Source organism: Aedes aegypti, chromosome 1, assembly GCF_002204515.2.
Source record: "Aedes aegypti strain LVP_AGWG chromosome 1, AaegL5.0 Primary Assembly, whole genome shotgun sequence".
Classification (NCBI taxonomy): Eukaryota; Metazoa; Arthropoda; class Insecta; order Diptera; family Culicidae; genus Aedes; species Aedes aegypti.
The window spans coordinates 282,619,716-282,645,293 of record NC_035107.1 but is presented as its reverse complement, the minus strand read 5'-3'; the positions used below and the strand labels follow the sequence as shown (position 1 = coordinate 282,645,293).

Sequence of the window (25,578 nt, the reverse complement as noted above, 5' to 3'; positions counted from 1 at the left end):
GGCAATAGATTAAGAGACGGATTTTGGCAAATCATTGTTTGTGGTGCAATTTTAACGTGGCAAACCTTTTGGATTCTACGCAGATGACTGACAAAATTCTTAGGAACTGCATGGAAGATCTGGGGAAAATTTTTCCGGAGATGCTTAGTGTATTTGATTTATGCTAGATGAGATCCTTGAAGTATAACAGGGTGTGAATTCAAAATCAACTTTTTGTTGAAATATCTAAAGACCTTAATTCATAAATTATATTTCAGGAAATTTATTGGGGATGATAAGAATAATTCGCTGTAAATATGAAGAAATCCAGACTACATCTCTACAAAAGCCTCATAAGACCTGTGTCGTAGATCAAGGACTACTCCAATTATTAATCGATGTAAGGCTTTGTTACATTTAAAATAAATGTTCTAAGATTCTTTTAAGGAATTCTGTTTTAAGGAGTTCTGATGTTTCTTGAGGACTCTTCAGAAAACCCTTCTGGGATTCTTCCGAAAATGTTCAAAGGGAATTCTAAAATTACTTTTGAGATTCTTCTGGATATTCTTCTAGGAGTTATCCTTTGGAGTTGTTCTGAAACTCTTGAAAGAAATCTTCAAAATGTTTTTCGAGGACCCTACAAAAAAAAAAAAAAACTTCTGAGCAGCATCCACAAAAACTTCGGAGATTTTTTCAATAATGAATCTGCAATTCTTGCGTAAATAAAACAAAAAAAATGATCAAAAATTCCAATTTTAGCGTTACATAATAAATGAATACTGCCTCAGGAAATCCTGCTGGAATTCTTCAGTTTATTTTTCGAAATCCGGAATTCCGGAAATCCTCCGGAGATTCTTCTACTACAAGGATTCTTTTGGAAATCTTTCTGAGATGCTTTCGGACATCCCTATTTGACTCTTTCGTATACTTCCAGATTTTTTTTCCCACTAATACGTCTCCCGGAAATTCACGAGAATCGTTTCGGATATCCTCTTGATATTTTTCAAAAAATCCTTCGTAGATTGGTTTCTCAATGTGTTCTTCTAATTCCCGGATATTTCATGGACATTTGTTATTCCCGGGTCCCGTTTTTACCGCTTTTCCTGGATGTCTCGTATGGATGGACACAGTCAGTTAATTCAAGACGAAATACTTCTGATATAGGGTAGCTGTACCAGTTATGGCCATAGTGGTTTCCCATTTCGTCATACGTGATAACTTGAACGTCTCCACATTTTGAAAAGTTTTACGTTTTTTAGCAGTAAGATATAAGATACATCTCGACCTAAAAGCCATTCGTAACCGAGTGTGTAGCACCTTGTTTTTAAGTAAATTAATGGACCAAGATGAAAACTATCATCACTAGGAGATAGAGGAGGGCCTTTTTTCATCATAGCATTGTTGAATAAGGTATAAATCCATTCGTTTGCTCAGTAACAACTCGATTAGCAATGACTTTTAGATCCAGGTTATATCCAGTTCTTTATATAAATATTGATAAATACTAGTTATCATAAACAATACATATAAAAAACTACTAGTTATCGGATCAGTTGATTCAAATTACGGTCACTTGAGGCCTCACTGAAGTAAATTTTATCAAATAGCATATCAAATAAATCTTTCTGTAAGATTCTCAGCGTTATCAAGCCTTGAAAACACCTTACTTTTGAATTGTCGGTAAAGCTTTCACTACCGCAGATTGAGTTTTAAATAATTATAAATGTGTGAACTTTCCGTGATTATTCCGGATGCTACCATACTTCGCCTCGTATTCCGAACAGTTTGATTCTAAGTCTACTCATTCAAGCTCGGGAAATTCATAATCAGAAAAGTCAAATCAATTATTGGAATCATCATCAAGAGAGACATCTAAAATAGTGGAGCATTTCCAATTTTCATAAATATCTATGAAAAAAACTTATTAAAACGAGCTTACAAAAAGGGAGTTTAAACGACAAATATTAAAACAATTTGTGTGAAATGTTTCCCATACATAGTGGAATGTCCGGAACTCGAAGATGTACGGAATTTGAATCGAAACGGCATGCCTATAATATTAATAAAATTTTGAAAAGCCAATCATTTTGATGTCTTTAAACAAGCGCCGAGCAAAATAATGTTCTTGCTTTCACCAGTTTCAAGGGCATGAAGCATTTTTTTGGTTGTAAAATAAATTCCCGCACATTTCCCGGTGATGTGAAATTCCCGAATATTTCCCGGTTTTCCAATTTCCCGGTTCGCTGATCACCTTGTTAAGTTAACCCCCTAAGATGGTATTTTTTACCTCATTATTTTATTGCGTGCACAAAGAAACTTTAGAGATCAAGGATTCTACAGATAACACGACCACACATTTTTTTAGGGTACCATTGATAGTTACTTCGGGGATTCCTCGTGACTTTACGCCAGCTCTTATTAGCTGGAGATTTCTTCAATAATTCAATCAATATCGGAATCGGAAGATATTTTTAAAACAAATCCTAAAATGATCCCTAATGAAACAACCGATTACCTAATGATCTTTTGCTGTAGGGAACACTTGCAAGAATCTATAAACGAACTTCTGCACCCCTGCCGAAGTCTTGGAGAAATTCCTAGATATACTAATACAATAATTTCCAAACCTGGATCCTGCAGAATTATTAGGAGGAACTTCTTGATAAATTAGTGTAACATAATAGAATGACTTCTTCTTTCTGGCATTACGTCCCTACTGGGACAGAGCCTGCTTCTCAGATTAGTGTTCTTATGAGCACTTCCACAGTTATTAACTGAGAGCTTACTGTGCCTATGACCATTTTTGCATGCGTATATCTTGTGGCAGGTACGAAAATACTCTATGCCCTGGGAAGTCGAGAAAATTTCCAACCCGAATAGATCCGAAGGCTGTAGCCTTTCCTGAAAAATTCACTTGAGAAAACACGCGAGAATAAGTTGGAAGATACGGAACTTTTGAACATGTTTATTGAAAAGCACCGGAAGAATTTCTCTAGGAATTACTCAAGTTATTACTTAAGGAATTGGGGGAAAAAAATCCTGGAACTTCTTATGATTTATTGGAATGACCTTATAATCAGGAGGCACATTGTGGGTTTGAAATCTTTATTTGAACAGGTCCATTTCCTGAAAATACTTGCAGGTAATTTTTTTTTTTTTTGAAAGATACTTCTGAAGTAACTGAAAAAATCGGTGAAACAATTCGTGAACCAAACCTCAGGAGGAATTTATGGAGGAAAACCTAGGATAATTTTTGAAGCAATTCTTGAAAGTCACGGAATGTATTCCTCAAGAAACCACTAGAAGAATTCCTGAAGCTTCAACTCGAATCTATGAAGAGATTACTTGAAAACCAGTGAAAATATGAACTACGCAAGGATTTCTAGGACCTAGAGGATATACTCCAGGATTCTCTGCAAAGATCGTTTCACAAAATTTTTTTTTCGAGGAATTTTCCAAAAATTGTCATGAAATTTTGCGGTTTCTGTTATGATATTTCGAAAATTTCCCAAAAACATCCTATAATTTCTTCATTTTATATCATAAAGAATTTCTAGAGTAATTTACATGAAATAATAACAGTTAATTTCTCAGTAGTAGGAAGTACATCGATTGGACCAAGAATTGATTTAAAAATTTCTATAGGAATTTATCCAAGGATTCCATTCCCATTTGTCTAGATATTGCATCATAAATTCTGCGATAGTATGATGATTTCAGAAATGTTTTCCGAAACTATTCCAGGAAAATTGGTTCACGATTAGTTTTTATTTTTTTATAAACATCGCATCTGTATCGGTCTCTGATCGGCAATGTTTCGCATGTTATAACAAGCTTGATAAACAACAGCAGCGAAGGAAAGATCCAATGAGAGAGCGATGATAAAACCCATGTTTCTCGTTTATTTATTTACTACGTTTTTATTTACTGGCATGATAAACAATCCCTGGACAGCCTCCAGGTTTGGAGCTTGTTTAGATGGATTTTATTATGACTATTATCACCCCGATATAATCAGAAGTGTAGCAGTAGACGATAAACAGACTCTCATGATTTGTTGCGGATTCTGATTGTTACAGAGAGCGATAAGTGAATTTTATCAGAACTCAGAACTGCTCTGGTCTATGGTACCGAAACCGATAGATTTAGCAACATTTTACTAATCGAGATCTACCCATCTTAACTTGTCCCACAAGCTGATAAATTGAAATTGAAGAAAATAATAAATGAAACTGAATTAAATTTGTTCACAACGCTAGAAAGAAGCAGCCTTGCGCTTTATACAAAAAAAAAAACAGTAGAATCGGGAAAATGCTGCTGAAGGGGTAGATGTCCAATACGTAGAATACGTAAGGACATGATGCAAAAATCAACGCAAGAAATACGTGAAGCACATCTCGAAACACAACAGACTTTCAAAGAAATTCCTAAAAATTACCGTTTTGACACATATTTCGAACACTTAAGGTCAACAAAGTCTTCAAATGCATATGATAGGAATGAATTAGCTGATATTTGTGAAAGTTTTTATTTCTTCGCAAAGTCCAACTGTTATCTATTGGGTGTGCCGATAAAATTACTAATTTGAACTTGTTTAGTATTGTTTTTAACACTTCAGTCGTGGCGCTGTTGTATTTTGACAACACTGCTGAAAAAACCTCGCTATTTGTTCACAACAGCAGCGCGGTGCTTCTGACTGTGGCAAACCGCGCGACGACTGAAAGGTTAAGTAAAAGTATGGAACAACATTTTAACTCAAATGCCGAACACTGTGTTCATTCTGTCTCATATTCCGAAAACCTTGATTCAAATTCCGAACAGCACGAATAAATCGTATTCAAATGAATAATTTTGCAAATAAATTTATCTGAGCTAATTTAACTGGTTTCGAACTAGAGAATCATCACTACTCCCGAGGTATAAAATAGTTTGGAAGACGTTAGTATTGAATTGCATTGACTACCATTATCTTGTAATTTGATTACATATTTCAGCGAAACATTTCAATAAAATCGCCATACAAAAGACAAGTGTTCGGAATATAAGTCTGTTCGGAATTTGAGACAAAACGATACATTAGATACACGCCAAAAACTACAGCGTTTATCAAATATTTGCCATGAATCGTCTTTACGAATCATAAAAAAGAAATCCAAAAAATTTTTTGTCTGGAATCTATCAAGCCAAACATTTTGGGAAAACCTCGCCAGCAATCTTAATCCTGGTATTCACAAAGAGGAACGCACAAAGAATCTCTCATAAATAATAAAAGTTGTTTGGGGGATTCTATAGCAAATTTTTTCTAGAAACCATCAAGCTAATGACGTGACGCATCGTCAGGGATTCGCATATATTTAGCAAAGTTATTTAAGCTGACATGTGCAATCTGGAAACATAAAAAAACTATATTAATTCAGGAATTCGACAGGAGTCTTCGCCTTTCCGAAAGACGGAAGCATTGTTTTTGCTTCCAAATTCAACGCCTGAACCGTGATGACCAGCGGCCGTAAATTATGAACTATCTCATTTTATTGCACCCTCGACTGCTACCGTCAAACTGCTATTCTTGTCTATGATGCTACCACCTATTTGATGAGCAGTAACAGCAAAAAACCCATGAAGTACTACTGAAGATCGTTAATCTCCCTTGTAATGACGCCAGTAAATCCACTTGACCATCATGGTGGTGGCAGAGTCGTGTGGCCGGCAGGTACTTCACCCGAATCGAGTAAGGAAAAAAATTCTGTTCTCGTCCACTGACCGGTGGTACGTAAATCAAGCAAGACGCCACCACCATATCACCTTTGGACAGATTTTTTTTTTTCTTCGTTTGATACCGGATCAAATCCAGAGGATTTCAGAATGATGAGAAGAACAACAGCGCAGATAATAATCCGCAATTCGTGGGATTGGCGGGTTGGGACGAGGTCCAAAGCACGCCTGCGTGACGAATAATTGAACCGAAAATTGTTTCATGCCGATAAACATCCATCAATTGTGCTTCGGTAATAGAAGGATGATGAGGTTGATTGAACAAGTTTGTTGTTCTGCTGCATAACAAAATCTCTGTACTTCCCGCGTGAGCAATGAGTATACAGATTCTTGGTCGATTGACGTCAATCGCCGACAAATTGTAAACAAAATTGTGTTCGATTATCCATTTACCACTCGATTAGCTTAGTCAGTGTGTATTCTTCAAAAGCCCAATATTGACTATGATCTCGGACGAGCTCCCCGTTTGGAACAACAACGTGACCGGGAACTTACCATGCACGCTCCCTGGTTATTGTTGGCCAGGTCGCCGTTGGACAGTTTGTCGTTCTGGTACAGATGGTGTCCGTTGGCCAGGGAACCGTTGTTGGCTCCGTTGACCAGGGCATCGTACTTGCTCTTGTTCTGGGCCTCGGCAGCCCGTCGCGCCTTCCGCTTGCTGTAGGCCTGCTTGTAGAAGTCCGAGAACAGGAACAGGAACATGACGCCGTGCAGTCCGATCCACACCATGAAACCCTTCGGGTAGTCGCACTCGGTGAACAGTAGCTGGAACTGGTGCGTGAAGATAGCCACAAATTGCAGCTGCAATGAGGGAGAAGTGAGTTGAGGAAGTGGTTAGTGCTAGTACTAATTAATTGCGAATTAATTGACCGGTAGGGCACTCGTAGGCGTGGGGGCGGTTTGCCTTGGGTAGGTTATCGCTCTCAACGCCTCACGACAAATGGACTAAGAATATTTCCTTAATTTATCGAAACTTACCATCTGGAAAGCGGTGAGGTACTTCTTCCACCAGATGTACTTCTGGTACTTTGGTCCTAGGGCAGCTACCATGTAGTAGAAATACATAACAATATGTACAAACGAGTTCAGCATGGCGAAGAATGTGCTGTGACCACCTGAAATTTGAAACCAACGGAAAATTCGAGAGATGAAGAAATCAGTTCGCAACAAAAACGGCCACCAGCAGACTCGAATCGAGAAGCTTCGACCGAGCCGCGCCGGTTGAACCGAACTGTAACTTTAATGAATTCGATTGAATTTTGACATATACACACGGACACAGACAATGACGCAGCACTTGAAATAATAATTATTCACATTAATTAGTTCGCGCTTGCGATGGGTGCATCCAACAGTAGAAAAAAAGCATTTTTTGCGCCGAACTGCCTTACCAGGGTAAGGCGCAGCCGCTCGCTCGAACTGATGTTTTTCCGTGAAATATTTCCAAACAAAACCAAATTGGCCACTTATGTTGATTTAGTCGGTTTGAATAGCAAACTATTGTTTTCGCATCGATTTCGGCGGGTAAATGACGAGCTCCGGAGCGAAGGTCGCTGTTCGAATTTGCCATTTTGAACCCGACGGTTGCAGCGCCATCATTCACATCGCGGTGAGTGAGATTACGTGAGGCTTTAGGTTAAATCAAGATGCGTTTCTCCATTTTAAGCATGTTAAGCGCGAACGTACTTATCCAATGTGTGCAATCTGCTTGGGAGGCTTGAACCAGGGTAGGTAATTAACTGCGCTAATCTTTGTGGCGTTTGCGAATGTATTGACTTTGTAGGTCTGTAGTATCAGATGGAGCAGGGTTTTAATTTGAAGTTTGAGTAATGTAACAATCACATTATCAACGGAATAAATTTTCGTCAAGTATTCAACAGTTTGTACTTCACTACTAGTCTGGTAAAGGGCGAACACGATTTTTTTGCGACACATTCAACAGGGCATAACTTTTCTACCATTGGGTAAAAATCAACCAAATTTTGCACACTTTCTCATTGATGTGTATTGTTTACATGCTGTCAAACTCGAAGTCGTGTTTTTCGATTCAACGAAAATGGAGGTGAACCAACGCAAGTCGAGAGAACAAATTCTTTCCAAACACCTGGAATTTCCTGACCTGTCGCACCGGCAGTTGGGAAAAATGTTGAACATTCACCATTCAACCGTCTCCGGAGTGTTGAAGCGGTTTCAGGAGCGGTTGAAGTTGGACCATGGCAAAGCAGCTGGAAGAAAACCGGGACCGGAGAACAAAAAGACGGAGGGAAAGGTGAAGCGGATGATTAAAGCAAATCCCAACGTCTCAAGCCGTGATTTGGTTAAAAAGATCGGCATGTCACAGAGCTACGTCCAGAATGCAAAGAAGAGAGCTGGACTACATACATACAAGGTACAGAACTTCCCAAACCGCGATGAGCGGCAACAATCGACGGCTAAAACTCGGGCACGGAACGGAAGCTCTACGAGAAGATGCTGACAAAATATGGCTGCTGTGTGATGGACGACGAAACGTATATAAAAGCCGATTTTAAGCGAATTCTGGGGTTGGAGTTTTTCACCGGCAAGAGCAAGTTCGATGTGGGCGACAAATTTAGGAAGAAAAAAATGTCGAAGTTCGCCTACCAATATCTCATCTGGCAGGCCATCTGCTTTTGCGGACTGAGGAGTGAGCCTTTCGTGGCAAAGGGCACAGTAAATGGCGAGATCTACAAATCTGAGTGCCTTTTGCCGTTCTTACAGCAGCACGACTATTCTTAAAGTGTACTGGAGTGGTATGAGGCCAATTCTGTTCATTTTGTTCCAACGGACATGAAACCGCCAAACTGTCCGGAGCTGCGTTCGGTGGAGCAGTACTGGGCAATAATGAAGCGGGAACTTCGGAAGAGCAAGAAGACAGTCAAAGACGAGAAGGACATGTTAAGAAAATGAAAAAAAAAAACGGAGAAACTGGTACCGGATGACACTGTAAAGACTTTGATGGAGGGCATCATTATACACTCAAGGCTTCATCGATTAACTTTTCTTTTGATTTTTGCAGTAAATATATGTATAAAACTACCATAAAATTTTGGTTTGATTCTAAACATTATAAGAAAATTGACATGACATTTTCGGAGTCGCAATAATTTCGTGTTCGCCCTTTATTCGCCAATCTCAATCTGTCAAATCAGGAACAGCAGGATAATCCATTGTAATTGCCGCACTCCAGTCCATCTAACTGTTGGCGCACTGAGTCCGTCTAACCGATCGGTGGACATTTGTTCGTCCTTTGATTGCTTAAGAAGAACTCGAACGGGATCTCGTCCTTATTGGCACAAATTGCGGGGAACGTGCCTTGAGAGCCGGATTTCTAATTCTACTACCTTCTCAGTAGCCTTATAGGTTTTCAGCTCGCTTATAGCCTTTTCAATCTCTTCTATGGTCGGTGGGACCAGTAGAAGGATGAGCCTAAGAATGCTAATGGCGCGAGCTGTAGTACAGATCCTTCTAATATCATTCCGAACATTCTTTACGAATATCTGGCAGGTCTTTGAAGAGCTCCTGGCAGGTTTTTTGAAATATTCTTTCAATGAGCGTTGGTTGGCTCCTAACTCCGCGGATATCTTTGGGATATTTCAAGAAATAGCTTTGATACAGTTCTGTCTGCGGAACAATTGTAGAACTTCAAAGGGCAGGGTGTCTACTCGTTTACCGAAATGAAATTCCCTGATATTTCCAGGTTTTTTCAGGTTTTATAAAAATAATTCCAGGTTCAAGAAATACTAAAGAAATTTTGTCTAAAACAAATTAATGACAAATTTTAAAGTGTTTTCGATTTAATAGCTATTTATACACTTCTAAACATTATGTAAAGCATGCTGAAACTATCCAAAATATCCAATATTACAATGTGAATATGAGAACAATACAAAAGCTAAGTTTTATTCAAATGAATCGTATTTGCCAAGGATGATGTCTTTTATTCCGTTTGTAAGAGCTCTGTGAACTGAACGGAACATTCAAGTGCATCAGTATGTGTCTTCTTGAAAGTGTTTTTAGTACAAATTATGTACCATGCATTTCCATCGGTTGTTTGGATAACTAATAAGCGGTTTCTTCACCATCGCTTAGCCCTTAAACTTGGTTTAAATGTATGGGTAAACGTGGTTTACGGCTTAAGCGAAGGTGAAGAAATCGGCCCTAAGACAGTTGCATGTTCGCAAAATGCCAAATTCATTAAAATATCTCAAATTGAATCGATCGTGTTAATGATCATCTGCTACATATTTAAGTTGACATATACCCAACACAAAACAATTCGTAAAACTTTTGGATGTCGGATCTTTTTTTTATATAATAGAAATACGGATTATCAAGCCCCTGGGTAATCACGTTCGACCGTATAACATTTAACTCTCGTATAACATGGGATAACGCCTTAGAAGCCGCATTGGTAACCTCGTGTGTAGCTCGTTGTTTTAGCGCAAAACAATTATTAAGCATCCAAACCAACACTACTGGCAGGTATGGAATGATCCATTCTTCACCATATCGTTGTTAAATAACGTGAAACTCCATTCAAATGCTTATAAACAACGAGCTATACACTTGGTTACCAATGGCTTTTAGGGCAAGATCATAAGTCATTCGAATACTGTGGTAATATAAATAAATTATAAATTTTTGCATTTCATTCGAAAAGGTTTTAAAATAATCATGATTGTTCGAAATTTTGAATTTATAGTTGTTTAAATTCCAGTTTACTTTTCCAAAATCGTTTTTTTTTTTTTCTCAAATTAAATATTTTCCAATAATTTTAAAAATTGTGCATGGTAAAAGAATTACTTGAAAATATGAAATTTAGAAACTTTTTTTCCAGAAAAAAAGATAATAAGTAACCAAAATGAGACCGAAAAGAGACAAAACAGTAATCAAAAAACGAAACCTAATAGGATCAGGACAAAATAGTTTGATCAGACCAGAATTTCCCTGAAAATAGGGAGACTTACGGCTTCGGCCCCATTCGACTATTATCGGCAACCGAATTTCAAACACCAAATTCACAGTATTATTCTATCAAAGCACGTCAATGAAAACATTCAGATGATTCTTTGTTCTGTATATGCCAGTAAAGGACAAACATGCATTGATGTATTGCGACGACATTACGAGAGGGATGGATTGATATCTATATTTGAGATTTTCACTCTCCAAAAATTTTCCTAAGGAATTTCTCCAAAAAATATCACAACAAATACCTCAAGGCTTTCATCAGAAATTCATTCACATATCATTTCAGATATTTTTTGAAAAAGCCCTTTTTCCTCGAGAATTTTATCCGGTGATTCTTCAATCAGATTTTCTAGAACATCCTCCAAGACTCCCGTTTAAAACATGTTGTAATATTCAACCAGAAACTTCTCCAGATGTCTCCACGGATTTCTCAGGATTTTCTTCACAATTGTTCTTCAGAATTTTCATAAGATTTTGACTACAAATTTCTCTGAGGATACCTTCAGGAATTACTTCAGAGATTACTCCTAGGATTTCTTCGGGAATTCCTCTATTAATTCTAGAGATTTCTGAAGGAAGTTTTCAAAACTTTTTTTCTCAAGCAGTGTTCAAGGAGTTTTATCCAAGGAAATTTAAATGAAATTTCTCAGAAAACTAAGAAATTGTAGAGAAATTTCGTGACGCATTCCTAAAGCAAATTTACGGGTATCTTTTGTTACAGTTTCTTAATTTCTTAGGTCACCCTACATGAAAGAGGATTTTCAGGAAGACTTAATCTTGAAGAACTTTTAGAATATTTCCAAGATTATTACTTAGATAATTAAAAAAAAAAACATCATAATATCTCGCAGGATATTGCAAAGGATCTCCTGGAAGACAGGATGAAATTACTAGAAAATTGTTTAGGAATAATCATTTCTACAATCGAAGGATTTGGAAAAAATGCTGTGTAAAACCTTAAATAAGCTTTTCAATATTCCATGGGAATTTTTTGAGAAAAACATTGAAAAATGTTTGGATGAACTCCAGTAATCCTTGGATGAAATACTGAAGAAATTCCTAGAAAAAAATGTAAAGAAACTTAATAATGAAACACAGGTCTAATTGAGGGAATTATTTGAAATTTTCTCAATATATTCACTCGAATAACCCCTGGAGAAGTTTTTGGGTCTATTCTTTGGAATAACCGTAGATGAAATGGCGTTGAAATTCTTGTCGGGTTTCCTTGGGAGAAATTCTGTCGGAAACTTTGGATATCTCTTAGATTAACGATTGTATAACTCGTTGAATAGTTAGTGAAAAATATCTGGAGGAAGTCCCAGGATAGTCTTTGTTCAAAGTACTCCCTAAGAAAATCACTAGAGGTAGTAACGTTGAAATGTTCAAGGATTTCTTAAAGCAAATTATGGAGGAACTGGTAGCAGGTTTCTTTTTAGATACCATTGTCTCTAAAAAGTCTCTATTTTTGATGAAGGTGTCTGAAGTCTCTATTTTGACCAAAATAGTCTCTACACTAAGCTCTTACGGTGAATTTCACCGTAATTTCAACAGCTGAACAGTTCGGTGAAATAAATTAACGGAGTACGGTAAATTTATACAGTATTCGGTGAAAAATCACCGGAATCCGTAAAATTTCGACGAAATTACGTGTTTTATTTCACCGAACTGTTCAGCTGTTGAAATTACGGTGAAATTCACCGTAAGAGCTTAGTGTAGAGACTATTTTGGTCAAAATAGAGACTTCAGACACCTTCATAAAAAATAGAGACTTTTTAGAGACAATGGTATCTAAAAAGAAACCTGCTACCAGCCCTAGACATGTTAATTCTTCACCGAATAAATTTAGATCATGTTTTGATCAGCTGATGAAATTTCATACTCTAATGGATCCTCACTAAACAGCTGATATAGTATTTGGAGAGCGGCGCAGCCGAATTTTTTTCGAATGAAGAGAGTTTTCTGGCAATTAATGATAGCTCTGAGTTATGACGTAAAAATACTTTGTCGTGAACATATTCTATCATGAATTACTGCCTCAACATAATTTCCCTGATTGTGATCGAAATTCCCTGAGAATTCCAGGTTTTTTCCAGGTTGAATAAAATTCCCTGATAATTCCAGGTTTTCCAGGTTTTTCCAGGTAGTAGACACCCTGTAAGATAATCATTTTAAGCTTCTTCGTCTTCATCTTCCTGGCAGGATCTGTCCATAACTACTTCTCAGCTTAGTGTTTTATGAACACTACTACAGTTATTAAACCTTATCTCGTAACGCAGGTAGATCACCTTTACGTGGTGCTTTATGAGGTAAGATCTACCGGGTCAGCAGGGACGAAAGTCCAGGGGCTTAACGGAAACCCTCCCTCCCCTCTCAGGAGTTGGGGTTGTGCCCAAGGTGTGGTGAAGCTCACAGTGGGCTCTGATGAACCTTCATAAAAACCACAAAAATCCGAATGCAACTCTGTCGAAGCGGCCGGTGCCGCTTAAAGTACCAAAGCACCCTAGTCCAAACTAACAGGATTGATGCCAGTAAGATCCTGATTATGGCATACTGTTCGTGACACAAACGGGCAAGGCATGGAGCTACCAGTAGGAGCACATTAAAAATAACGCTAGTACGGCTCCAAAAATGTATACTGGCAGCGCACATCTAAGGATAAGTAACAATACAGTACATATGGATAATATGTGTTGACAGCGGCGATATTCTACTCCCTTAATAGGGTCGGGTGACATTGGCCTGAAACGGCGATCGGGATAATGGCGCAGGCAGCCCCGTCCCGTAAAACCTTGGCAGGCCTTAGAGTACGTTCCAAATACGTCGCCTGGTTGTTTCAGCTGGGCGGGAGTAGGCTCAGATGCCACTACCTGACTTACGCCGATCCGGCTCTGAACATAGTACCCCATGAAGCACTATGTCGACCCTACGGCCTCCCTGCCTCCCTGCTCGCATAGATAACCATGCGATCACAAAGGCGACTATTCCAACGGAGATGGATAGCGGCTTTTAGGGGGACCCATAAGAGATGATCCATCAAAACAAACAACTAGCGGAATGTGAAGGAGAGGCTTCTGGACCCATCAGTAACCGGCTAAGGTTCCCGCCAAGGAAGGAGGTGACCAACATCAACTTAAGTTAGAACAGTGTGGGAAAAAGCCTAGACACTGACGACGGCAGGCACCGGCCGCTCCAGTGCAACATGTGAGGTGAGCGATGACCCGGGACTAATCGAGGCCATGGATCGCAATAGGGAGTACCACTCGAAAATGCAGCTGGCTGCTGAGCAACTCGATGTCATCATCGAGTTTGTAAAGAGCAAAAGCAGGAATACGAGAAAGCCAAGGCACAACTTGGCAAGATAGAAGGCAAAAATGACACTAATTCGTGCCAGACTTAAGTGTTTTCCTCCACAGACAACGCAAATATATCAGATGCGAAAGATTTTTGACAAGGGTCATCCAAAAATTACGTTCATAATTTGAGGGAGCAGAGGATTAATGAAAGTGTGACAGTGCATGCTTCAGGTATTTGAGAAAGTGTGAGAGGGAGGGGGGAGGTCTAGAAATTCCGAAAGACGAGGGACGTCATATGTGAATCTTCTCCTACAAAGAGGGAGGGGTACAAATAGAGGGAGAGTGTCAATATAGGAGAGCTCATCCCTCCCATTAGTATGAAAATAAAGTTTTCTCTCGGTATGGAGCACGCATACTTAGTTGTTCTCGAATATGTTCTCAAGAAATGGTGGAGGTTAGGTGGAGCGTGACAAGTGTTAAAAATCTTAAGGTCTGTGGCAGTTGTAGACTCAGTTGAAATTACTTCATCGTCCAAGGCAATTAGCATTCGGTATTACTTGAAGGAGCGAGGATCGATGGGGCGTGACAGGATTTGCGTGTGACCCCTATGAAGTATCTAGACTGAGAACAATATGTGCGTCCGATACCGAAATAAGTGATCATTGTAAGAGAAAACTATATTTTCATACTAGTGGGGAGGTCTCTTATATTGACCACCTCCTTCTGTATGTATCCGCCCCTTTTCTAGGAGAAGATTCATATATGACGTCCATCATTTATTTGAATTTCCAAACCCCCCCCCCCCCTCTTTCTGACCAAGTATAAATAGTGGGCCGGTCTCAGCGACGCACAGAAGCGATGCCGCATTCAGAGAAGCAAAGTTAGCTCTCAATAAGGAAATCAAGAGTCGAAAACGGACATACTTTGATAGTCTATGCCAGAGCTAAAGGAACTGGGCGAAAACGTTGTCAAAACGCGGCGTACGCAGAAGGGCGACATGATCTTCGTTCTGAAGAAAGACCCCTCTGTGAAGAGCACGGCGTACAAGGAGCTCATCGCCAAATCCTTGGGCGACGAGGCCAACGTAAGAGCTCTTTCGCAGGAGACAGTGGTCGAGTGCAGAGATCTGGATGAGATCACGACGGAAGAAGACCTGAAATGTGCACTGGTCGAGCAGTGTAACCTAGAAGGACAGATGTCTATGCGGATAAGGAAGTCGTATGGAGGCACACAGACGGCGGCAATCCGGTTGCCAGTGGATGCTGCCAACAAACTGGTGGCGTTAGGCACGATCAAAGTTGGTTGGTCGGTGTGCCCGCTGAGATTGATACCTAGGGTCGCCAAGCAAATGGAGAGATGCTTCAAATGCAGGGGATTCGGCCATCAGTCGAGAAACTGTAAGGGCCCGGACAGGTCCGACCTATGCTGGAATTGCGGCGGAAATGGTCACGTTGCTCGAGACTGTACAAAGCGGACTAGGTGCCTGCTATGCATGCCGGAGGACGGAAACGATCATCCGACGGGAGGCTTCAAATGCCCGGCGTATAAAAAAGCGAAGGCGGCCAATAAGGATGGAGATCACGCAAGTGAATCTCAATCATTGCGACACTGCACAGCAACTGTTGTGGCAGTTCACGACAGAAACCAAGTGCGATGTAGCAATAATTGCGGAGCCATATCGGATTCCCCTTGAAAACGGTAATTGGGTGGCTGATTGAGCAGGTATGGCGGCAAAACAGGTGATGGGCAGGTTCCCCATTCAAGAAGTAGTCGATAGCTCACACGACGGCTTTGTTATTGCCAAAGTCAACGGAGTCTTCGTATGCAGCTGTTATGCGCCTCCGGTATGGACAGACGAAGAGTACAATAGTATGATGGATTTGCTCACAGATACGCTGATGGGAAGAACGCCGGTAGTCTTAGGAGGAGATTTCAACGCCTGGGCCGTAGAGTGGGGCAGCAGATTGACCAACGCCAGGGGGTACAGCTTACTCGAAGCTCTGGCGAAGCTAGATGTGAGGCTGTGCAACGAAGGGGCTGTCAGTACATTCCGTAAAGACGGTCGGGAGTCCAGCATCGATGTTACGTTCTGTAGCCCATTGTTGTTGGATGACATGAATTGGAGGGTGAGCGAGGAATATTCCCACAGTGATCACCAGGCGATTCTCTACAGAATCGGCCGGCGAATCTCCCCAGCGCCGATGAGAATGAGGACATACGAGCGGAAGTGGAAGACAAAGGACTTCGACAAGGAGGTGTTTATTGAGGCGCTTCGAACATACAGCAAGGTGAACCTTGACGCAGAAGAGTTGACAGAAGTGGTAGCAACGGCGGCTTGTGATGCATCGATGCCGAGAAAGTTGGAGCCTAGGAACCGAAGGCGCCCAGCGTACTGGTGGAATGAGACGCTTAGTACCCTCCGTGCTGCATGCTTCCGAGCCAGAAGACGCGTCCAGAGAGCAAGAACCGAAGTAGAGAGAGAGGAACGGAGAATCTCTTTTCGTGAAGCCAGAGCTGCTTTCAAACAAGAGATTAAGCGAAGCAAGTCCAGCTGTTACAAGGAGCTATGTCGAGAAGCCGAAGAAAACCCTTGGGGCAACGCCTACCGTATTGTGATGGCGAAGTTTAAGGGTCCGGCGACACCAGTCGAAACATGTCCAGACAAGTTGAGGATTATCGTGGAAGGTCTGTTTCCGCATCATGACCCAACAGTGTGGCCGCTTACGCCATACGAAGACGAGGAAGAAGAACCCAGAGGTGTGCGAATCTCTAATGAAGAGCTACTAGCAGTGGCGAAGGGTCTGAAGGCGAAGAAAGCTCCTGGTCCGGATGGGATCCCCAATGTAGCACTAAAAACCGCGATATTGGCGTTCCCGGATTTGTTCAGGACGACGCTGCAGAAACTCTTGAATGAAGGCTGTTGCCCAGACAGTTGGAAGGTTCAGAAGCTGGTGTTGGTGCCAAAACCAGGGAAGCCAGCATCGTATAGACCTATATGTTTGCTGGACACACTTGGTAAGCTCCTGGAAAGGATCATCCTTAACAGGCTGACACAATGCACAGAGAGCGAGAGTGGCTTATCGAAGAGACAATTCGGATTCCGGAAAGGGGTCTCGACGGTGGATGCAATCCGGACAGTTGTGCAGAATGCGGAGAAGGCATCCAAACAGAAGAGGAGAGGCAATCGGTTCTGCGCCGTAGTGACGATTGACGTCAAAAATGCTTTCAACAGCGCCAGCTGGGAGGCTATAACCTTAGCACTGCATAGAATGCGAGTTCCTGGCTACTTGTGCAATTCGTTATCAAACGTCAACATCCCACCGCAAAATCGCTAGTGTTTGGAGGGGATTTTAACCTCAAACTTGCCAAATAACCTCCAAATCATCACCTCCAAGTTGGTTCTAATACCCTCCGTTATATGAAATATGGTGGCGCGTCGATCGTCGCAAGTTTATCGTTAAACAGTCAATATGCTAAAAAGCTATTTCCAAAACAGAGTCTTGGTATATGAAACGGAGTTGGGTCAAAAGTCGATCAGGATCACGGCAGGAGTGCCACAAGGCTCAATCCTTGGTCCAACGCTTTGGAACGCGATGTACGATGGAGTATTAATGCTGGAGCTACCTAACGGAGTGGAAATCGTTGGAATCGCAGATGATGTCGTTCTAACGGTGACTGGCGAGACGTTGGAAGAGGTCAAAATGCTAACGACGGAAGCGATTGACACGATTGAAGCGTGGATGACTGGAGCAAAACTGCAGCTGGCTCATCATAGGACGGAGCTAGTGCTGGTTAGCAACCTCAAAGCTGTTCAGAGGGTTGAAATCAACATCGGTAGACAAGACATTTCATCAAAACGTGCCTTGAAGCATCTGGGGGTGATGGTAGATGACCGTCTATACTTCAACGCTCACGTGGACTACGCCTGCGAAAAGGCGTCGAAGGCGGTCAACACGATAGCGAGGATCATGCCGAACGTCGGAGGACCGAGAAGCAGTAAAAGGCGTCTCCTAGCGAGTGTAGCGGTCTCTATTCTCAGGTATGGAGTCCCAGTCTGGGCCGCAGCGGTGAAAACTAAGCGTAATCGGAGGATGTTGAACAGCACATTCCGACTCATGGCCATACGAGTAGCGAGCGCCTATAGGACGATTTCATCGGAGGCAGTATGCGTTATCGCTGGCATGATGCCCATCTGCATCACCCTGGCCGAGGACGTGGAGTGTTATGAGCGAAGAGGCACCAGAAATGTAAGAAGGATCGTCAGAACGGACTCGTTGGCTAAGTGGCAGCAAGAGTGGAACAACGCGGAGAAGGGAAGGTGGACTTACCGTCTAATTCAAAATGTTTCACTGTGGATTAATAGGAAGCATGGAGAAGTGAACTTCCATCTGACGCAGTTTCTGTCCGGACACGGCTGTTTCCGGAAGTATCTGCATCGGTTTGGACATGCTTCTTCACCTTTTTGCCCGGAGTACGAGAATGTGGAGGAGACACCGGAGCACGTAGTCTTCGAATATCTTAGGTTCGAAGAAGTGAGGAGGGACATGCGAGGAGTCACTGTCGATAACGTTGTCGAAGAGATGTGCCGAGAAGAAGGCATCTGGAACGCTGTCGATAGCACGGTATCGAGAATAATGTCCGAGCTTCAGAGGAAGTGGCGTAGCGACCAACGATTTGCTAGCTAGAGTGAACGCATGAAAAGGAAGAATGGCTGCTCGGTTTCTGGAGATATTCCTTTGCCGGGGAACTCTCTGACGGAGTAGGCTAGATCCACCGCCGGGGACTAGCTGAGTAGACGCGGCGTTGCACCGGTCCCGGGTCGTAGGAGCACCAGTGTACCGGACGATAGGCTTCACCGGAATCGCTGGACTGACTTCGGCACCCTACCGGTCGTCCCGTAAAAAAGTGAAGATCAGCAGTAGCAGCAGCAGCAGCAGGAGAATCGGTCTCGGGAGAACTTCCATCGCCGGGGAATTCCTCGTCGGTGTAGGCTAGGTCCACCGCCGGGGACTAGTTGAGTAGACGTGTCATAGCGCCGGTTTTAGGGTCGTCGGGGCACCAGTGAACCGAAAGCTAGGCTCCACCGGAATCGCTGGACTGACTTCGGCACCCTTCCGGTCGGCTCGAAACGTAGAAAAAGAAGAATCGGTCTCGGGAGAATTTTCACCGCCGGGGAATTCTTCGTCGGTGTAGACTAGGTCCACCGTCGGGGACTAGTCGAGTAGAGTACGTCGGGACGCTGGTAATGGGTAGTCGAGGCGCCTACGAACCGGAAGTTATGCTCAACCGGAATCGTTGGACCGACCTCGGCATCCTACCAGCTGAACAAAGAAAAAGAGAAGGTCGTCGTAACTGTGTGAGTACGCGCTCTGAATGAGTGCAGAGTAGTGTACAAACTGGAGCCGAAGGGCTCAGAATGTTGCATGTAGGTACTAACAAATTGACGGGTCGCCAATGGGCGAAAATAGGTACTAACAAATTACTATCGTGAGGAACCGAAGGGCTCAGCATGAGGCACAACGTTGAACGGTTTTAAAAATGCTAACAGGAGCCGAAGGGCTCAGCATGTAGAATAACAAATTGAAGAGGTGCGCTCAGCACGTTAGCCTCCCCTCCGAAGTAATACCGGAAGGTGGTTCCGGAGGGTTATGGTACTAAACCTAGGAGAGTGTTTTTAGTGGGGAAAGCACTTTGTGGATCCCACACCGCGCCAAAAATTACACTGGCATGAGCATGAACATATACAGGCCAGTCTATGAAGATTTTTAAACTCCTAGTTGCATGAAAAAAAAAAGAGTGCTAACTCGAGTCCGTGGGGTGACTCCTACAGAGTGCCATAGGACCCCAAGAGAAGTCACCCGAGCTGTTGCGAGACATTATCGAGTTCTCTTCCCGCATCACCACAAAATTCCATGGCTCCAGGCGCAGATGGAGGAGAAGAAGTTGCGAGGGTTACTAACGAAGAGCTGGCAGAGGTCGTGAAATCATTCACGTCAAATAAGGCAACGAGACCCGATGGTATCCCGCATGTTTTCTTAAAAGCGGCTGTGAATGCGAATCTGAACATGTTCAAAACAGCGATGCAACGTTGCATTGATGAAGGAATCTTCCCGGATGTATGGAAGCGACAGAAATTGGTGCTACTATCAAAGGCGGGCAACCACCAGGTGACCCGTCGGCGTATAGACCTATCTGTCTACTAGATACGACGGGCAAGTTGTCGAAGAGGTTGATCCTCAACAGGCTAGTACCGTATACGGAAGGTGCGGACTGCCTGTCCAACAACCAGTTTGGATTCAGGAAAGGTAAATCTACTCTGGACGCTATGCAGTCGGTCGTTGAAACAGCTCAGGTGGCAATCGAGCATAAAAGGAACGGTATCCGTTACTACGCGGTAGTCACTCTGGATGTGAAGAATGCGTTCAAAAGCGCAAGCTGGGTAGCGATAGCCCACACACTTCATCGCCTCAAGGTACCAATGGGGTTGTGTAAGCTTCTTCTTCTTGGCATTAACGTTCCCACTGGGACAGAGCCTGCTTCTCAGCTTAGTGATCTTATGAGCACTTCCACAGTTATTAACTGAGAGCTTTCTTCACCAAAGTTGCCATTTTCGCATTCGTATATCGTGTGGCAGGTACGATTATACTCTATGCCCAGGGAAGCCAAGGAAATTTCCATTACGAAAAGATCCTGGATCCTGGATCTTGGGGTAATGATAGATGACAAGCTCCGCTTCGCTAGCCACGTTGGATATGCCTGTTAAAGGATATCTACGGCTATAGCGGCACTTTCGAGCTCTGTTGTAATTATTAGCAAACGCAAGCTTCTGGCAGGCGTGGTTATATCCATACTAAGCAGGACCATTCTGGTCAAAAGCGCTTAGACCGAACACAAACCTAAAGCGGCTGGATCATGTGTAGTAAGAGTAGCAAACGAACGGTTTCTGAAGAGGCCGTGTGCATCATATTCGGGATGACGCCCGTCGGGCTCATCATCAAGCTTCCTGTTCAATGCTCCAACCAAAGGGGTACTAGAGGAATCTGCAACACGTGTAGAGAGATAATGCTCAGAGGTTGGCAGCAGAAAGGTAGATGAACCTATCAGCTAATACCAAATGCGGATGCCGAGTGCTGGAATGCAGTAACTACGGTTGTCACTTATATTATGCTGAAATTGCAGAGCTTTTGGCGCGCCGATCAGAGAGTTAGCCTTGCCGAGGCTGGTTCCCTGTAGCATTGTTTAAGTCGGCTAGAAGAAGCAGTTTGCCTAGGCTATTTCTGCTATATGTGTTAAGTGCTATATGCATTAGCCCCTCCCCGAAGAAACACCAAAAAGTGGTTCCGGGGGAAAAGAAGCTAAGGGTAAGGTCTGTGCATTCTGTACATCACTTGGGCAATTCAGCAAGAATTGCTCACTTACAGTGCATGGACTGGTATTAGTGGGTTCTGTGGTATTCCACACACCTTGAGTTACCTTCTCAGGGGTCTGATTGCAGATTCCCCCCTTATAAAGAAAAACATCTACGTATCGGCGCTTCTCTATGTCCTAGGAAATCAAAATAATTTCCGATCTGAAAAGATCCTTGAGTGTAACGTGATTTGATTATTGAAGATTATTTTTTCCCAAATGTGGCAATAAACATGACTTTCGAGATGTAGGTAAAATCAACTGAAGCACAAGCTACCCCCATGGCAAGCTTTTCATCATCTTGCGTCATAATCAGATCATTGGGATTCTTCCAAAAAAAAAACAACTTTTACTTTCGTTCTCATTGCCAATCCCACACCGGTTCCATCAGTATCGCCCCAAATCAGCGCTTACAGGGACCAGCATTCCATAAACGACCTTCAACATTACTCTTTCTCTCTCTGTGTAGGTATATCCAGTAATTGTCATTACTTAAGTCTTAAGAAGACGGATGTCACACTTTTACTTTCATATATTCCTCCTCTCTTTACCGAGTACCAAGTGTAGCCATCACCACCAGCACACCATCAATCGCGTGAAGAACGAAATCCATCGCAGACCCCCGTCCTGGGAAAGGTCATGTAAATTTACACCCATCCACACAATCCGCAGCCAGTCGGTGAACGCAAAAAACTGTCTTGTGTTCGTGCAGCACATGTACACTGTCGTGCCAAAGTTTGGGGTCACTCTCTAGAAACACACATGCTCAATTGAAACTTTCTATGGCTCATTAGCAAGTAAAACATTAGTAAATTGATGAAAAGTATTTGAAAAAACATCTACGATTAGCTCATTGTCTTACGAATAAACTATACAGAGTATCAATCAGACGAGTAGTCACAAAGCCACTTTCGTATGTTCTTTAAAAGGTGACACCAAACTTATGCACGGAAGTGTGTGTCTTGCCCTACTGGCTTGAAGTGGCCGAAGCAAACCCGCACTGCATCGAAATGCCTCTGTTGATTACGGACAGGCTATTATGACATAAATAAACAGCCGAAACCGGTCCAGCCGAAAATAGTGTGCGCACGCGGTGCACAAATGACCGAAAACGGACCGTGCAGAGAATTCCATGAATGCTAGACACGACGACTTCGGCCCGAAAGGGCAGCGGTGCATTTCCTTGCCGGACGGAGTTAGATGCACTGGCGGGGGGAGGCTTGGCCCCCCATTGGGGTATGACCCAGTAACAGGTGCCGGACGGAGCGATTAACAGCGAAATAAATCAACTTCAAGCGGCGTGAGATGTGCGCATGGGTGGAACCACCACCGGGGGCCTCTTTGGGACTATGCTAGGCTGGCAAACGGACGGTTGGGATGTGTTGGGTAGGGGCAGCAACTCCGTGCCGCGATCATTGCGCGCACGGCTGAACTTGACACGATTTGAGGTGGCAGTTTTGTAACACACACTAACACATCCATTCCCGCTCAAGGTGAGAGAAATTGAGGAAACGCAACATCCGAGATTTGAATTTGGATGGTTCGTTCGTATGCTGCACGTGGAACGGTAGAGTTTGTAAGGTAGCTTGGCGGCGAACCGGATGACGATAGTCTGAATGGTGTGTAACATTAATCGAGTAATAATTGAGGATATTTTTCTTGAATTAAGGCAATCATCTCGTCGCACAGGTTTGTGAATAATTCTCGAATGCCTTATAACGCACCCTGCTCTTCAACCTGCGCGTACAATACGAGTACGTAATGAATGCAAATAATAAACGTCGGTATTTATTTACATGAAACAAATACGTCGATGGTGACGACGGACGCTCTACTCCGAGCTAGTGCTCTTCGGTTGTTGTTCGTCCATGCTGATTGGTAGTGCGCTGTTTATTTGCTGCAGCAGCAGCAACTCTCGCAGGATTACACAATTCCTGGCGGGTGCACACGCTTGCCAATAAATGGCCGGCCATTGAAAGATCATGCCGAACGATACACCATGTGCGAGGCGTGGTGAGAATTGTTCCGAAACCTACTGGCCTGATTGCACGGACGCTCAAGCTCGCGTCAAGTTCACCTGTCTGTGTCCCGATGTTGATGAACGTTTGAAAGTGCGGGAAACTTACCGGGGGCGAATTTCATGCCCATCCACACCGAGAACGGCATGCATCCGTGGTGGATAACGTGCAGGGTCGACACGTGCTGGTTCTTCTTTCGCAGCAAGAAGAACAACGTGTCGAAGAATTCGGTGAACTTGGAGATGTAGTACCACCAGCACGTCCGCGCCATCTGTAAGAAACGAAGAGCGGAAATAGGGGTCAGCTTTGACACAGGATGTTTGCGATTTCCGGAACTTACCCGTAAGGCAAGGGGATTATCCGAATAGTCTACTGGTTGACATCTAAAGCTATAGTGGCCCCACCATCCACTCTGTAAATACTGTAAAGAAAAAAGAGCAAAACACAAAAAGGCGAGGATTAGTGATATGGCAATGGACAACGAAAGATTTGTTCACAAGCGAGAAACCTTGTTTTTGTTTGCAACTATGTATATGAGGCAGATCTCGTTTTGCGATCTTGTTAGGAATGCGCGCTTGATCTTTAAAACAAGATATTCCAGATGATGTTAAATGTCAAATCAATACTACACGAAAAAACTTTGATTGCTTCTTCTTCTTGGCATTACATCCCAACTGGAACAGAGCCAGCTCCTCAGCTTCTAAAAGCAAGTTATTAGCTGAGAACTTTCTTTGTCTTTTGCCATGTTTGTAATGTAACACTTATGATGGATAATACTGTATGCAGTGCTCACACTCAAAATCTCAATCAATACGATCTCCCGTGAGAGCAAACTCATTAGAGATCTGCTTCGCAAATCTCACGCTTGAGATTTTGACGCAAAATCAACTCAATCAACTCAAACCGTAAAAAATGATTCAGTCGCAAAAGCCGGCAAAAACTCATGAAACCCGAATATTGTTGTTTACATTAGAAAGGATCAACATAATTTTACCAGACTAACAAGAAATTATTGCCGTGTGTGAGTAAACTGTGGAAATACGAGACAATGAGTTAAAAAGGTGAGCCAACTCATCCATGATTTTTTGACTACTGAGTTGCATGATTGACAACTCACGCATGAAAAATCTCAAGCGTGAGTTGTGAGAATTTGAGTTGTTCACAACACTGACTGTATGCACAGAACACATTCAGCAACGCTTTGCTCTTTAGCCGCGAACGTTATCAAAAGGGGTCTTCATCTACTGTTTGGGCCTGTTGAACTTCTTTAGCTGGTTTATTGGTATTTCCTGTGTTGATCCGGTTATTCCCAATGGTGATTCGATTACCATCAGCTGCTACTTGGCCAATTTTTTGCATGTCCTTGACAGCGGGTCTAGCATTTTCCAATGAAGCACACACTGACGACTGCAATTTTGTTTTGCCCCAACAAAGTATAAATGATCATCTCAAAACTATTCTGGACTCCATTGGATTCAATCCCAGCCAAGGGCGTCTCGTTCACTCACTCTCCATCTGCTCATTGACACCAAAATAAGTGGTTTTTATAATTCTCGAATCAAAATCCAAAAATACATATTTGAAATCGACATTTTTATAGTTCTCTAACCAGTCACAAGAAAATTTATCCTTGGACTTTTTAGCACTTACTCTCCCAAGCAACTATTTAAAATCTAATTGGTTTTGTTTAGCTTTTACGATATGTAATTCCATCGGAGCTACGTAAATTTCGCAAGATTTTGTGATTACTTAAATTCAATTCAAATAAATCTATATATTATATCTTCAAGAATACTCAAATCTGAGCTGGTAGCGGTCAGACAGTAAAATAATGACTCTAGTGACCAAAATGTTCAAAATAGTGACCTAAAAGTGACTTTAAAACACAAACTTGTTTTAAAAAATATGCCTAGAATCCAAAATATACATTGCTTCGAACATGGATAAAACCAATCAGCATATCATATGCAATTTGAAATGATGTAAACTACAATGATTTGAAATGTTTCTTAACGGTTATCTGTACAAGATAAGACTTCATTGTTCTGAATGGCTCTTTCTTAGAAATCAGGTCACCAAATCACAAAAAAAGATGCCTAAAAGATATTCCCTCGTTA

General features: G+C 42.4%; 1 protein-coding gene across 5 annotated transcripts in view; it reads right to left on the bottom strand.

Annotated features, from left to right (window-relative positions):
- The window catches only part of LOC5572161 (elongation of very long chain fatty acids protein AAEL008004), a 133,684-nt gene that overhangs the window by 7,455 nt on the left and 100,651 nt on the right, over nt 1–25,578 (bottom strand). For 4 of the 5 annotated variants that reach the window (XM_021837993.1, XM_021837994.1, XM_021837995.1 and 1 more), the window contains exons 4-6: nt 23,570–23,882; nt 6,730–6,866; nt 6,247–6,552 (exon numbers count right to left, since the gene is read on the bottom strand). In XM_021837993.1, the coding sequence (XP_021693685.1) occupies nt 6,247–6,552; nt 6,730–6,866; nt 23,570–23,882 (756 nt within the window). The remainder of the gene's footprint in view (nt 1–6,246; nt 6,553–6,729; nt 6,867–23,569; nt 23,883–25,578) is intronic. The other variant, XM_001660189.2, reaches the window with a different exon arrangement.